The sequence below is a fragment of the Wasmannia auropunctata genome, unplaced genomic scaffold (assembly GCF_000956235.1).
Source record: "Wasmannia auropunctata unplaced genomic scaffold, wasmannia.A_1.0 LD335888.1, whole genome shotgun sequence".
In the NCBI taxonomy this organism is placed as follows: Eukaryota; Metazoa; Arthropoda; class Insecta; order Hymenoptera; family Formicidae; genus Wasmannia; species Wasmannia auropunctata.
The window spans coordinates 966733-981599 of record NW_012027002.1 but is presented as its reverse complement, the minus strand read 5'-3'; the positions used below and the strand labels follow the sequence as shown (position 1 = coordinate 981599).

Sequence of the window (14867 nt, the reverse complement as noted above, 5' to 3'; positions counted from 1 at the left end):
GTTAGTGCTCGAGGGAATTTTGAGGTAACAGTAGTGGGTAACAAATAAAACGCCGTCATCGAATGGTAACATGCAAAAGGCCGTCATAATTATAATGTCCTAGGAGAGCTCTCTCAGGGGTTTCTCTCGATCATTTTTCATGATCTGCATTGCCATCGACGAGGTAACGATAAATTTTCATATAACTGCATGCGAAGTGAATCCACATGGGTAGGCCCGGGAGTAATTGAAGATCGATGAAATTGCATAAGTTGCAAAAATTGAAAAGTAATAATTAATTTTTAACATCAAAACTTTTTACTGTTGCAATAATAAAAAAAAATATATATATATATATGTATGTATGTGACTACGATCGTATTTGTTATCCTTGGTACAGCCAAAATCGTTGATGGTAATATCATCGTTCTTTGATTACCCTCTGAGTCCACTTGCCAGGCACGAGAGTCGAGAATGCGCCTTGGCCGACTGTCTTTTTTAACAATACCTCGTCGGTCGTGACGGTCGTGACGATTATGCTTGCTAACTGGTGCTAACGGTGAAGCTGAAGTGTAGATTTGGCGCGAATTGTAGTTTGTACATATGCACATTTTCACGATTCGTGTGCGAGCCACGGACTGAGGTGGCCGAGTATTCTACTATCATTACGTTTTAGTACTGCATCATTCGACTAATTGTTCTCTGATTTTCACGAGAAGGCGACGTTGCAAGGGTATGATTATAAAATGGCTGTAAAATTTCGCGGTTAGCAAAAAACATCTTTTCTCTTCGTTCGTAATCGAGTGCTTTCGCTTACTTTAACTTAAATTCAGCTTTTTTTTCGCCTTATCTAATTTTTATGTTTTATAGGAATCAGATTGCGTTCACTCTTCATATCGGTGCATCAGCAATAATTAGTTCATCTTACTATTAATCCGCACGTGGTCTCGCAGGTCCATTTGTTAATTGCTAGAAGAATCTACAGAAGGGAGTACGTAATGAAAATCATACCTTTTCTTTGCATGTCGTCTGACTGTACGTAAATCTTTGTGTAGAAGAGTTAAAACTTTTTTTTTGTTTTAAACATTACTTGACGTCTTGCTTATGAAACAATTTCTCATCGAAAAGTATATTTTTCTTCAAGTTTTCCTTTATAACGCTTACAAATTTTAATTTAAGAAAAGTTAAATTGATAAAACATGCCAGATACTAGGATAGAAATCTCACATATTTTTCATTTACAGTTTCTTATGACATTTTTTTTATGTTGCATTTTTTAATACAATTTTTATGCATGTATGTCTCAAATTTCTTAATTTTTTAATATTATTTTTTTATATATATTACTAATTACATAGTACATAAAATTATATAGAATGGAATCCTATATTTTGACATAAACTACAGATTCTGATCTGAAGTCTGCAGTTAAAAATCTGAGACAACATAAAATTAGATTTAATTAGAGTTTTACATATAAAATTGAATTACGAATACCACCTTATATCTATGATATTGATTCGATATGCATACCTTTAATTTTACAAGTGTGAAAATTGGAACAGTTTTTACTACGATATATAAGCAGATTATAAAAGTTTGTTATACTATGTATGTCATTCCATAGAATAACAAGTTAAGAAATTATGTCAGCTTTGTTTTTTAAACTTAATTTTTATTGGTTAAATTTAATTTGTTTTGATAATATATTAATATACTTTGTAAACCTGCAAAGTTTTATTAAATATAATTCTTTTGTTTTTATTTTATATAATAAGAGGTAATAATAATAATAAAAGTTCTTACGACAAACAGAAGTTTCAAAGATGGGGAACCTGGACCGACTTGATAAGATTCTCAAGAGTATTCTGTCGTTACTGATCTCCCGGAAAAATCCCATACTTGTAGCTCGTCTTGATAACGATTTTTATGAACAAAACGGAAAACGTATACCATTTCGTAAATTCGGTTTTGCCAACTTAGTGGAATTTCTCCAAAATATGCCGGAGTATTTCAAAGTTGAGCAGCATAATGATATTCACTACGTACGGATTGCGTCGGAGAAAAATAAGTACGTGAGTTCGCTGGTAGTGCAACAAAAGAGGAAGAATGTGAAAAATATCATATACACTCCACCCTCTTTACGTAATACCCCTTCTGAGTTCTACATTCAATCGTCGATTACATTCAATCGTCGTATCCAGCACAACTATCAGCGAGTTAGACTCTCATCTGACGAGTTACTTCATCTAACACAATATATCAAGAACAATCCAAATGGTGTGAGTGTGGACAATGCTGTGATGTTTGCACAACATCTAGTACCACACATCAATCTGTCTGAATATAATTTGCGGAGTCAACTGCGCGAGTTATCACATCATTTGATTCTAGATGGTAACATGATATATCCGGTCCAGAATGATAATCTGCAAGATAATGAAGCCTATTCGCAGCCTATGAAGAAAAAGCTGTCAGAGTCACCAAGCGATTCAGGATTGCCTTTGAACACGCAAAATATATTTTTCGCCGGAGAGGAGGATTGGGTGGAATGTTCTAGCGATGAAAATGATTTCATACCAGCTGATTGTAACCCCGGTAACAACTATATGAGACACGTAAAAGCGAGCGAGCTGCTTGAAACGGATATTGCGCAGCATAATATGATATATGAACAGATTGACATGTACAAGGTAAAAAACAATTTAGAAAATAAAGACATGTACAAGGCTGAAAACATTTCAGAAGGTAACGACTACAGTACCATGATGAGTAGCAGTAAGAGCAGCACAGAAATGAAGGATATCAAACACCTTGTCCCAACTGAGATAATAAGCGACAAAATAAAGCTTCGATTAGAGAAATTACTGAAAAAACATCCGGATGGTATCTGGTGTGCTGATCTGCCTGATATATATCTTTACGAATACAAAGAGCACCTGAATTACACCGAACTCGGCTTTATTAGTGTGCGTGAATTCACGTCACGCCTGCCGAAAATTTTTTACATGACGCAAGTCAATAAAACCTCTGACTTTTTATTATATAGCGCAGATTTTTGGCCAGTAGTTTCAAAAACGGAGCCTACTGACATAGCACAAGCTTCGAATACACATACACTTTGCAACAGACGTGACGAGCACAATCCAGTGCGAGCACATTGCAGAAATGCTGAAGACGATCCGCCAATCCCGTCGGAAGTTGTATGTAATAAGTTTATTTATTGGGAACATTTATATAATACTTGCTTAATAATATTTTAGAATTAGCTCTAGAATTTGTTAGCAAAATATATATTCTCGTGGAACATGTGCCATTATTAATAGTGCTAAAACTAAATGTTTTTTCATGGATATTACTGTTAAAATCTTATGAAAAATATATTAAGCTAAGTGTCAATTCTTTTTTTTTGTTTAATTTTTATTTTAAATAGAAATCTTGTGAATTATTATACTTATAATTAAATACGAGGCTAAATTTATCTGTAACAATTTTTATAAATTGTTAATTTTATAATGTATAAAAATGCATTTACAGTATTTTCTCTTTTATATATTGTTAGTTTAATTATTTCTTCTTTGTTGAATGTATTTATGTGTTATAATGAATATTGAAATATATATATATATATATATATATGTATACATACACATATAAATACATGGATACAAAAAAGATGTTTATTATTTGTGATACAGCATGATAATTCAATGATCATATAATTTTACAGTCGCCTACCATTACCAAGAGATTCGCTTCCAACGATGTAATGAATTATGGTGATAATGTAGAAAAAATACTAGTAACTGAATTACAATGCGACAGAAAGTTTTTAGAGGTATATGTTTGTGCATTATTTAATCCAAACTTTTTCTGGATACATCTTCGAAAAAACAAGTACCGTTTTTATAGACTGCTAGATGACCTACAGTAAGTACATGAGTAAGTTGATCAATCTCTGCAAATTTTGTTTATTAACGCTGGCAGTAAAATGAGCTGAAATTATCTTGTTTTCAGTAATTTCTACGAGTTGAACAAAAGTTCATATACAATTGCAAAAATCACCTTGCAAAAGGGCTTGAATTGTGCCTGCCCTTATATGCATAGGTGGCACCGAGGAATTATTAAAAGTGTAAAACCGGATTTCAGAGTAACGGTTAGTACAACATATGATAAGTTTCCAACAAATAATTTCATTAATTTGTAAAATCTTAAAAATTATATTTTAATATATATAATTATTATCTTCCAAAACAGGTATTTTTTTATGATATAGGCACTTTGAAGAAGTGCGCACCTGAGGAGGTATTTTATTTGCATAAAAAGTTTTCCTATTTGCCCGCTCAAGCAATACCTTGCAGCTTATATAATGTTAGACCAAATGTTGGTGATCGCTGGAAGAAAAGCGTGAAGGCTCAATTAGTTGACAAGATCGCCGATACTCTTCTAGCTGCAAGCATAATTACTGTTGATGCTACGGTGAGATTACTTTATTTTTAAAAGTTAAAACATTAAAAATATTTTAATTCTTAAATTTATTTTATAATTAATGGTATTTTTCTTTATAAGTATTTATTTTATAATGTTCGTCTTTGTGGTTTTGATTTCTATAATTGATATATGTTGATATATGTAATTGTTGTTCATGATTTATTTTTTTATTACTTAAATTTTAAGATTAAAGAAACAATTAAAAATAAACTCTTATTTTCTAAATCTCTTAAATCTCTTAAACTATGAAACTTAATATTATAAAATTGCAAAATTGTTATAAAATTATTTATATTTGATTATTTTGACAGAACAATTCTATGATGGTTGTTTTGACCGATACAACCGAAGAAGAGGATGTGAATATAAATGATTGGTTAGTGAATGAGAGACTAGCGCAAGTTGGTCAAATGGTGCGTATATATGACATAACATATTATTTGAAAGTTGATATTGATCCCGAAAAACTGTCCCAAAACACAATAGATGTTGTAAGCTTTAATTCGTAAGAAATGGACCAATCTTAGATGAATGTGAAGAGAATAATCGATTATGATTGGTCAATTTCTTACGGAAATGACATCACAAATTAATGGCTCGAAACTTAAGTCTTAAATCTCATTGTAGACACCGCTTAAGGCCCAGTTTTACAATTCGCTGTTAACTCGATTTAACCGAAGTTCAACTTGCTTTATCTTTTTCTAATCTAAGAATTAGAAAGAGATAAACTGTAAATTAAATCAAGATTAAAGTTATTCTTACATTTGTGGAACTGGGCCTAAAAGGGATGATGAATTGGGTTGCATGTCCGAAACGTGCAAATCGACGAGTAATGACATGAATGACCGAGATAGCAGTTGCTCCGCTGACTTTCAATGACTGTGATATAGAATCTGATGACAGTGAGTGGAGGATCTAATAACAACTTTAATTCTATTTAACATCGTACAACTACCCGAATAAACAACGCAAATTACTGAACAATAAATTTAGAAATTTAAAATTATGTCACGATAGAAAATTTTTCTCGATATAAACTTTTATAAACAATCAACTTTTCTCTTTTTTTTAATTAAAAATACGTTTGTGATTTGATATAATTATTATACAATAATTATAATTATGTAAATCAAAATATGTATGATTATTTTATAACTTTAAATGAAATATAATTATTAATACAATTTTATATAATATATATGTAATAATGGTATTATATAACAATACAATTATACAATATATATTATTATATTGAATTATATTGTTTCTAATATAATTCTAATATAATTTCTCATAAAATTGAAATGTATAATAATTATATAATTTTGTTATGCAATTGAACAATTAATATATATTTATCTGAGTAACTATTTTGCGATTATATGACATATTAATTTCACCAGATCTACTTCCACTTTATCTAATATTTTTCCTTTTGCTTTCGTCACTCAGGCTGATACCGTCGACATGGCGAACATAATGAAGTATGTGGTAAACAATTGGTATCAATTGCCGACGTATTGCTTCGCTGAGGAGAGCCTGATGCCCGAGAACTGCTGCAAAGCAACATCGACAGAGGGGAAACACGAGGTACCTTCAGTTCCATCTGGATCGACGCCTATATACAATGGTAATCAGCATCAGCAACAGCCGATGAGATCGCCGCCACGTTTTTCGCCTCTCGGCAAACAACACGTTCCGTCTGCATTGACGAGAAACTTCCAGAACAGTTATTCCTTCGCAAACGCATCGAGCAAAGACGTCAATCTCCGGCGATGCGAAGACGACGACAAATCCATTCTTGGCAGAACAACAATTCATTCCTAATGACATCGAAGAACAGCTCTACATGTCGATCTGGAATGATAATAAGACGTTGCAGATCGAGTTGACTGACATTCTTAACGATTTCTACAATGTGGATTCGTCACTCTCAATCTTGAATCAGATCCAATTGAATAAAATCTTGAAAATTATTAAGGAGGTCTTACTAGAACAAAAGGTCAGTCATTCCAATGAAAACTTTGTAAAAACTTCTTTAACGTCCAATCTTACGAGCGAAATGACATGGAATGATATAGGTTCGGCACGAAAAGAGTCGTATAACTTCAATAGCGAAACTGTCGCAAATCGAAAATTTAATGTAAATAATTTTCCGACATCAAATTCGTTTGACATTAACACCAGTGACAGATCGTCGCAGAGTAACATGTTTTACGTTATATTTATATTTATATATTTCTTATATATTTCGTTTATGCAATATCAAGCTTAATCTTGAAACTGTGATTTTTCATGGATGTTACTATTAAAATCTCATGAAAAGAATAAACTAAGCGTCAATTTCTTTAATTTTTATTTCAAATGGATCTTGTGTATTGTTATACTTTACAATTAAATACGAGGCTAAATTTATACAATTTTTACAATAATGTATAAAAATGTATAACTGAATTACAATGCGACAGAAAGTTCTTAGAGGTATAATATGTTTGTGAAGTATTCCATCTAAACTTTTTCTGGATTTATTTTTGAACAAAAAAACATCCTGGGTCTTTATTCTCGAAAAATTGCGCATTCGAAAAAACATTTCCGTATTTTCATATGCGAAATTTTTTGAGAATAAAGCTCTAGCAGTTTCGGAAAATATGGATGTAGTATGGACACTTACACAGATTGTATATCCGTGGTATAGAAAAGTGGATGTTATGCTATGTATAATAGTTTACATCACTTTTTCAAGGGGCATTAGTGCGTAAGGGCATTTTGCAGTAACAGGAAAAAGATCGTTATATCCTCTCAAGTCTCTCTGCTTTTATTCTGCTTTTATCGACTATAAATCAATGCTTAAGTTATATATTAATTATTTATGCTCGTTATAAAATTTATACTGTTAATTAAGACCGTCAACCCTGGGTAAATTGTTCGGCCAAAGGGCCCGGAGGTAATTGCAGGGTGTCGATGTTATGAATTTTTGACACAAATTTGCGATTATATTTTTATTTGATTAATTTTTTTTATTATACATGATTAAAATCATGATTTTTATTATATATGCTATAGCATTATAAGTATTCATACTTATTTACAAATCATATTTATATAATAAAAATTATTAATGTATTAATAATTTATAATTATTAATATATAATAAAAATTATAAAAAAATATATAAAATAAAATAAAAATTAATAATATATATTAATAATTATTATGATTTTAATAATGTATTAGAGTATAAATCGCAAATTATGTCAAAAGTCGATAACATCGACGCTCTGCAATTATCTCCGATCCCTTTGGCCGGTACGAAAATTTATCCAGGGCTGACGGTCTTCAACAGTATCTCGTCAGTGTGTTATGTCAGCATTGCCTCAACTTGTATTTGAGTTATTTCTCATAGAAAATCATTTCAAGAATCGAAACGTGAATCGTAGCGTACATGTTTCCCCGTTGAAAATATTTGTGGACATCGCTATCATTCGGTATGTGGCACGTGTGGCGCCAGTGGATAGGCTTAAAACGCGGGCATGTCCACTCTCAGGCTTCTCTTTGGTTCAAGTACGTATGATGCTCGGTGATTGGCTCGTCGGTAGAAGAAGCGATCGGAGCCCCCTGAAGGAGAGGAGTCTCTGTTCAGAAAACATTACCCTAAAAAACATGTGTGCGACACGTAAATGTCAAGCGGAGCTTTAAGGTATTGTAACACGAAGTTTGCGTAAGCGTAAATTATTTCTTATTGATAAAGAAATACGGCCAATCACGCGTACGGGAAATGCGGTGCTATGGCCGTGCCCGCTTTGCATCAGATGATCGATCGATTTTTCTGTGAATAGCATTATGCAAATCCGTCTTTACGTGCGGTCTGCAGTAACTGAACTACACGACTCGCACCGATCACACGTATGCTCTAGTTTAGTGTGTCTCATCTCGTTCTCGGAGGGCCGTTCGTGTCCACATTCGCGTTTACGTGTCGGACCTTTTTTTTGCAAGCGATATTAGCGGTGAGCAGCTGGTAGCCGCAGCTGGCCGCAGCATGTCTATTGTCCATAAAATTACTTACTACCAACGCAATTTAGAGACCTGCGGTGATAACGAGGATCGGGTACGTACACGCTTAGTGTGATAATGTTAACGTGACATTCAAGTTCAATAAGTAATTTATTTATTTATGTAAATACTAACTAACCAGCTGTACGCATAACTTCGTAATCATGGATCGACTACATTTTATATATATATATATTAATGTAATCAACTATATATTTTGACAAAAATCATTTTCTGGAGCATATATACTTTTCGTTACATTGTTTTTAGAAATTTTTCTTGCAAGCGCACAATGTCTTTTTCACGATTTCTACTAACGATAATGTGACAATAAATAATGTGAAAATGCTATAGATAAATAGTGTATATTCTTGAAACATGTTTAGACTGTAACACATATTTCTTATGCTAGTGAGGATAATTATAGAAATTGTTATCGAGTCTATCTCAATCACAACGTCTTCAAGTAGAGATTATTCAAATTCTATTACATTTGCATATGTCTATATATATTATTGTAATCAACTATATTTTGGCAAAAATCATTTTTTGGAGCATATATACTTCGTGTTACATTGTTTTTAGAAATTTTTCTTGCAAGCGCACAATGTCTTTTTCATGATTTCTACTAACAATAATGTGACAATAAATAATGTGAACATGCTATAGATAAATAGTGTATATTCTTGAAAGATGTTTAGATTGTAACACATTTTTTATGCTAGTGAGGATAATTATAGAAATTGTTATCAAGTCCATCTCAATCACAATGTCTTCAAGTAGAGATTATTCAAATTCTATTACATTTTCATATGTCTTGCATATGTATAGATGCAATATATTTATAAAGTTTTTTAATTATTTTATATTTTTCTATGATGTTTGACTAATTTAGGCATAATCTTAAATTTCTGTTGAAGGAAAATTGAATTACTTGCTTTAAAATATTAACGTACTTCATAACCAGTACCAAAGGAACATAAATTTGTTGTGTGTTTCCACAGATATTACATTGCATTTCAAAGCTATATAAGCTACCTGTGACAGTACAGCATCTTCAACAGACAGGTGTAGGAAGAACTGTGAATGGGTTGAGAAAATACTATGGTACTGTGGGTGATGCCGCTAAGTCCCTGGTTTGCAAATGGAAGAACATGGTGATAGACGATGACGAAGAGTCTGTTGAGAAGGAAGATGAGGATGAAACTGGTGTAATTGATGCTCATGCTGACACCACCGAATCTCCAAAGCCAGAAAATATAGAAGAAAGTGATTCTTCTATATCTTCTGATCAATCGTCAGAATCAAAATACACGCATAAGGAGGACAAGAATACATTAACTATGAAACATAGTGTAGTGCATGTGTCTAAGTCTAAGACTGAGGAAAAGCAAGAGATGCATGAAAAAAGTAGGCATTCCTCCAAGCATCATTCGCATAGTGAAAAAAGATCTAAAGAATCAAAAACCAGTAAAAGTAGTGTGAGTAAAGAAGTTCACAGCTCAATGAAGCATGGTAGTCATAGCAAAAGTAATGATTCGAAAAAGACTATTGATAAAACTGTTCAGATTAGTGAGGATAATAGAAAAAGAAAAACAATCGACTCCAGTTCCCTAATGAAGGAGAACAAGAAGAGGAAGTTGTCAGATAGCAAAAGTGATGATGAAAAATCTCAACTACCTGTTTTGGAACATAATCGTTCTCATCTGAAATCTTCTGGAATTCAGATAGAGGTGAAAATTAAAGTAGAAGATGAACAGTTCTTAACAACTGATAACAAGCAAGATATTAAACAGGAGAAGTATTTGCAGGGTAAATCCAGAAGCAGTTCCAGTAAGCTTAAGTCCCAGGAATCAAGTAGTAAAGCAAAGGACAGCAGTGAAAAACAAAAGAATAAAAAAGAAGAGCATACTAGTCATAAAAAACATGATATAAAAAAAGATTCCAGTCATCATTCTAGCAAAGAAACTTCCAAATCAAGAGTCAGTTCCTCTAGTAGTAAAGATATTAAAAACAAAGACAAGGATAAAAGAAGGGAGCACAAGGAGGATAAGAATAAACGCGAGAAGAAAAAAGAGACAAGAATTAAGTTAATGCAGGAAATAAACGGTGACGAAGGAATAGATTGCAATTCTGGTGTGTTAGAATAATTTTAATTTGACTGCAAAAAAAGAATAATTTACATCAAATTATATATTTTTTTGACAGTTTTGTATATGTTACAAAACTAGCCTTGCACTTAAATGACACAAATTGAATTGTTCTCAATGATTAAATATTACAACATAAATTCGAAAAATTCTTTAAAATCAGAATATTAATTAATTTAGTTTTTCAATAGAATTCATATAAAAATTTATTTTTTATTTGTTATGTAAGATTTCTATTACTATTTCTTATCGTTTCTCAAATACTTTTGCATTTTTGAATCCTTTTTTGTAATATTAAATTACTTTTTATAATTTTTATATGTATAATAAATAAATAATAATGTATGAATTGATAAGCGTATATTTTATCTTGAATTAATATACAATTTTTATAACATTTATGATTGATAAAGGCTATTAAGAAACAACAAATTATATGATAAAAAGAAATAATTAAATTTAACAAACTTAATACAATATTTTGGAATTTCTTTTATATTTAATAAAAATTATTTATATTTAAAAATTTTCTGTATAGAATTCGGTTCTATGTAATATTAATACTACTTTATAGTATAGTATAGTAAATAACTATGCAGTTAAATTAACGAATGTTATTACGCAGTTAAGTGTAAGAAGTAAATGTGCAGAACATTTTTAAAAATTATATAATTAACAATTTTTAGTTTTATAAAAATTTATTTGGAAAAAATTTAAAATAATAAATATCAGTCACAACCGTGGCATCATATGTCTATTCTTTCTAGGTGCAAGTTTTGCGGAAGCACTTGGCATGTGTTCCATGCCTCAGCCATCGAAAAAGCGTCAAAGTAATTTGTCCAATACAACTTCTAGTAAATCAATTAAAACGGAACGGATGTCGCCACCCGTTAACAGTAGAAAAATGCCACCTGTGAAAATAGAATCAGAATGCGACGATAATCCAAATGTAATTTTTATGTTTTATTATTTAATATCTTTAACATTAGAAAAAAAAACTAACTGTAACAATTAAAACCTTGATTTTCAGCCATTATCCCTTTTAGCACCGAATGTAAAGTTGGAACCGTTGAATGTAGATTTGGCATCTACATTACCTGAAATTAGTCCCAATTACAAGCCACTGCCATACATTAATCCTATGCAACGCCGAGAAGAAGTCAAGCCTGTTGAGGATATTATTTATATATATAAGAGTCAAAGGTAGTTACGCTTCGTTGCAATACAAATGATGAAATAATATTTTATCTTAACATATCTATTATTATACCATTTTCGTTATTTATTCTTGTTCTAGGACAAAAGTGTATTCTGGTAACAAAGTTGGTTACACAAGCGTGCCGACATTATATGAAATGTGCATCAGGGTGTTGATAGAAAATATCGATGGTGAGCATTTTTCTTTACTGTACGGTGGGATTAATGTATTAATATTTGAACGTCTAATAATGAATGTTTTTTTATTACTAGCACTCGAGTTTACTGGCGGTGTACCATATGATATATTAAAGCCGATTCTAGAACGTGCCACGCCTGATCAATTATTTATGTTAGAGCATCACAATCCATACCTCATAGAAGACACAGACATATTATGGCAATATCATTGTAATAGAGAGTTCAGGAATAATGAGAGACAGGAAATGGAGTCGTGGCGTGAAATGTATATGGTAAATAAATTAAGAATTATAAAGCTAGAACAATAACGAAAAAGTACGCAAAGATGTGTTTAAAGCTTCATATAATAGACTTAATAAAACTTAAAAAACTTGTCTTATTGTTAGTCAAACGTTATTAACGTTATAATGCATATTAACATTAAATAGCGCTGCTTGGACGAGAGAGAAGCGAAACTAAAAACACTCACCGCCAATATTAAGCAATCTATAGACAAATCCGTCCCAGTGAGATCCACTAAACTTGCTTATGTGGATAATATCGTGAAACCACCACGCAACGTATTGAAAAAACAGGCAAAATATGGTACAGCCAATGCCACCCCTGCTACTATCTCCAGTGTAAAGAAAAAATTAGCTGCCGGTGGTGCAACTAACAACGCGACAAATATTGCTGTACCACCACCGCCAATGTCCCGGTTTAAAGCATCAAGTATGTATTTTAAAAATTTGATTATAATTAGTATTATGGAAGTTTGATGCGTTATATCTATTTTAACCAATAATTGTTCTTACTAGCATCAAGTAGCATGAAGAAGACAAAAGCACCACTTATGGCAAAGGCGTTGCAGTTAATAAAAGGTCGTTACAAACGGTAGTGGTAGCAGTAATTTCACAAATATTTCGAATTATTAATAATTCAATAAATTGTATATTATTTCTTATATTCAATATTTTATAACATGTTTTCCTGCCGCGTGAGGAGTATGCGCCCTACTTTGAACTTTCAAGCCGTTTGATATTTTCATTATTACTTAATATTATCACAAAATATTAGATAAATCATGTATTAATGCTTAGATATAGTCATGTGGGAAAGTTGCTACATCTTTTTTTAATAATAATAAATTATAATTATATATATATATATATATACATATATTATAATTGTAATATATATATATATATATATTACATATATATTATAATTATTATTATTTATAGTCTTATAAATGTTGTATATATTGTAAGCCAAACTATATAAGTCTCAAAAATCGGGGCATATGCGACTCAGTCTAAATGAAAAGTTATCAAAAATCGGCAGGAAATATGTTTTGATATGACAATGAAGTTTACATAATATTTTTTGTACAATTTTTTTTCAATATTCGACAATGGAAATGCTTTTTATATAATATTTTTTTCTTTCAATATTCGTATTCAATAAATCAGGGCTTCCCAAACTTGTATAAATTGCGATCCACTTCTTAATACTTTGATTGCTATGTGTACCTAATTGGATACACATTTATGTCGTGGATTCGAGGCACCATCAATTTTACACCGTTAACACACATTCCTATTCATTTCCTATTTATTATCCATCTGTATATAAATAAGAACGCTGCATTAATTTTATATGATATATTGTGAATTCTAGAGAAGTCTGTCAATTTTGTGAACGATTTTTATTAAAAAACATTTTATTAAAAAATGTTTTTGTACTGTAAAATGAAACATTTATTTAAAATTACAATATATTAGAAAATGTAATTTAAAGTGAAAAATTATTTAAAATTACATTATATAAAAAAATAATAATGTGGCACCAGGAAATTGATTACAAAAATCCGTACGGCAATCAAAGAACAAATATCCACGATCTATCTAGCTTTAAAGTGGAGAAGAAGTAAATTATTTATATTAGTCTCTTCACTCCTATCTTTTTAATTTTTTATTACATACAATTTTATAAAATCTATTTTTCAGATATATAATAGGATACTTTTGTGCAGCTGCCTTCCCTCCCGGAATTAAAAAAAGAGAACGTCTCAGAATTATAAATTATAAGTTTTCGAACTCTGCAAATTAAAAATTTGGAACATTGTGGATTTAAATTAAATTTTTTAAATTGGGAAGGGAGGACTAATGCACAGGAGTTGAATGAGGTATGTGTGAAGAATGCCTTTGTTTTTTATTTCTGTTGATAACAATGTTGATATCAAATGCGAGTCATTTTCAGACAAACCCAATTTGGTAATTGTAGTTTATTTTGAAATTTATTGATTTTTTGCTTCTACCATCATTGAAAATACAATGTCATACATATATTGTTGTGAAAAGACACATGCACGCAAGTTTGTACATTTTCACGAAATAATGTAGTGAATTTAACATTTAAAAATGTTTGGCAACACTTTGCACGCAACCCATACTTTGGGAATCCCTGCAATAGAACGTAATGCAATCTTTGGTTTATTGTACCCACAAGTAATTACATGTAACTGCATGTAATTATATATATATATATATATATACACATATATATGCAGGTACAGAAAAACTAATCATTTTATTCATTCCAGTTAAACGTAGTAGAACAGAAGTAAGTCATAATAAAATTTATATTGTATAAGAAATTATATCAATAGCTCAGCTATAGAAGCTGACAATAATGAATTTATTCTTTCGAGGAAAGTGCATTCTAGACCTCTTCGATCTAGTTATAAATAAATTAAATAGATAAAATTTTAGATGAAATTTATAAGCTTGTATGTTTTCGTATTTTTAATTTTTAAAT

General features: G+C 31.0%; 2 protein-coding genes across 5 annotated transcripts; both read left to right on the top strand.

The window, feature by feature from the left end:
* Window positions 1-474: 474 nt before the first annotated feature.
* Window positions 475-6802, top strand: LOC105455638. The gene is given in 9 exon segments (XM_011699106.1): window positions 475-712; window positions 850-970; window positions 1795-3182; window positions 3710-3909; window positions 3997-4135; window positions 4237-4458; window positions 4782-4883; window positions 5923-6224; window positions 6226-6802. Coding segments are annotated over 7 exon segments (2862 nt in total). The 5' UTR covers window positions 475-712; window positions 850-970; window positions 1795-1805; the 3' UTR covers window positions 6746-6802.
* Window positions 6803-8037: 1235 nt separating this feature from the next.
* On the top strand, window positions 8038-13208 carry LOC105455637 (transcription elongation factor B polypeptide 3). 4 transcript variants are annotated; one of them, XM_011699104.1, is made up of 9 exons: window positions 8038-8575; window positions 9525-10253; window positions 10332-10656; window positions 11438-11619; window positions 11701-11873; window positions 11968-12059; window positions 12141-12340; window positions 12497-12779; window positions 12866-13208. In XM_011699104.1, exons 1-9 carry the CDS (start codon window positions 8507-8509, stop codon window positions 12943-12945), a joined length of 2133 nt encoding a protein of 710 aa, XP_011697406.1. In that variant the 5' UTR covers window positions 8038-8506; the 3' UTR covers window positions 12946-13208. The 4 variants fall into 4 exon arrangements, with proteins under 4 accessions (XP_011697406.1, XP_011697407.1, XP_011697405.1 ...); XM_011699103.1 differs by having other exon boundaries at window positions 8039-8167; window positions 8307-8575; window positions 9525-10656; window positions 12866-13207; XM_011699105.1 differs by having other exon boundaries at window positions 8038-8167; window positions 9525-10656.
* The last annotated feature ends 1659 nt before the right edge of the window (window positions 13209-14867 follow it).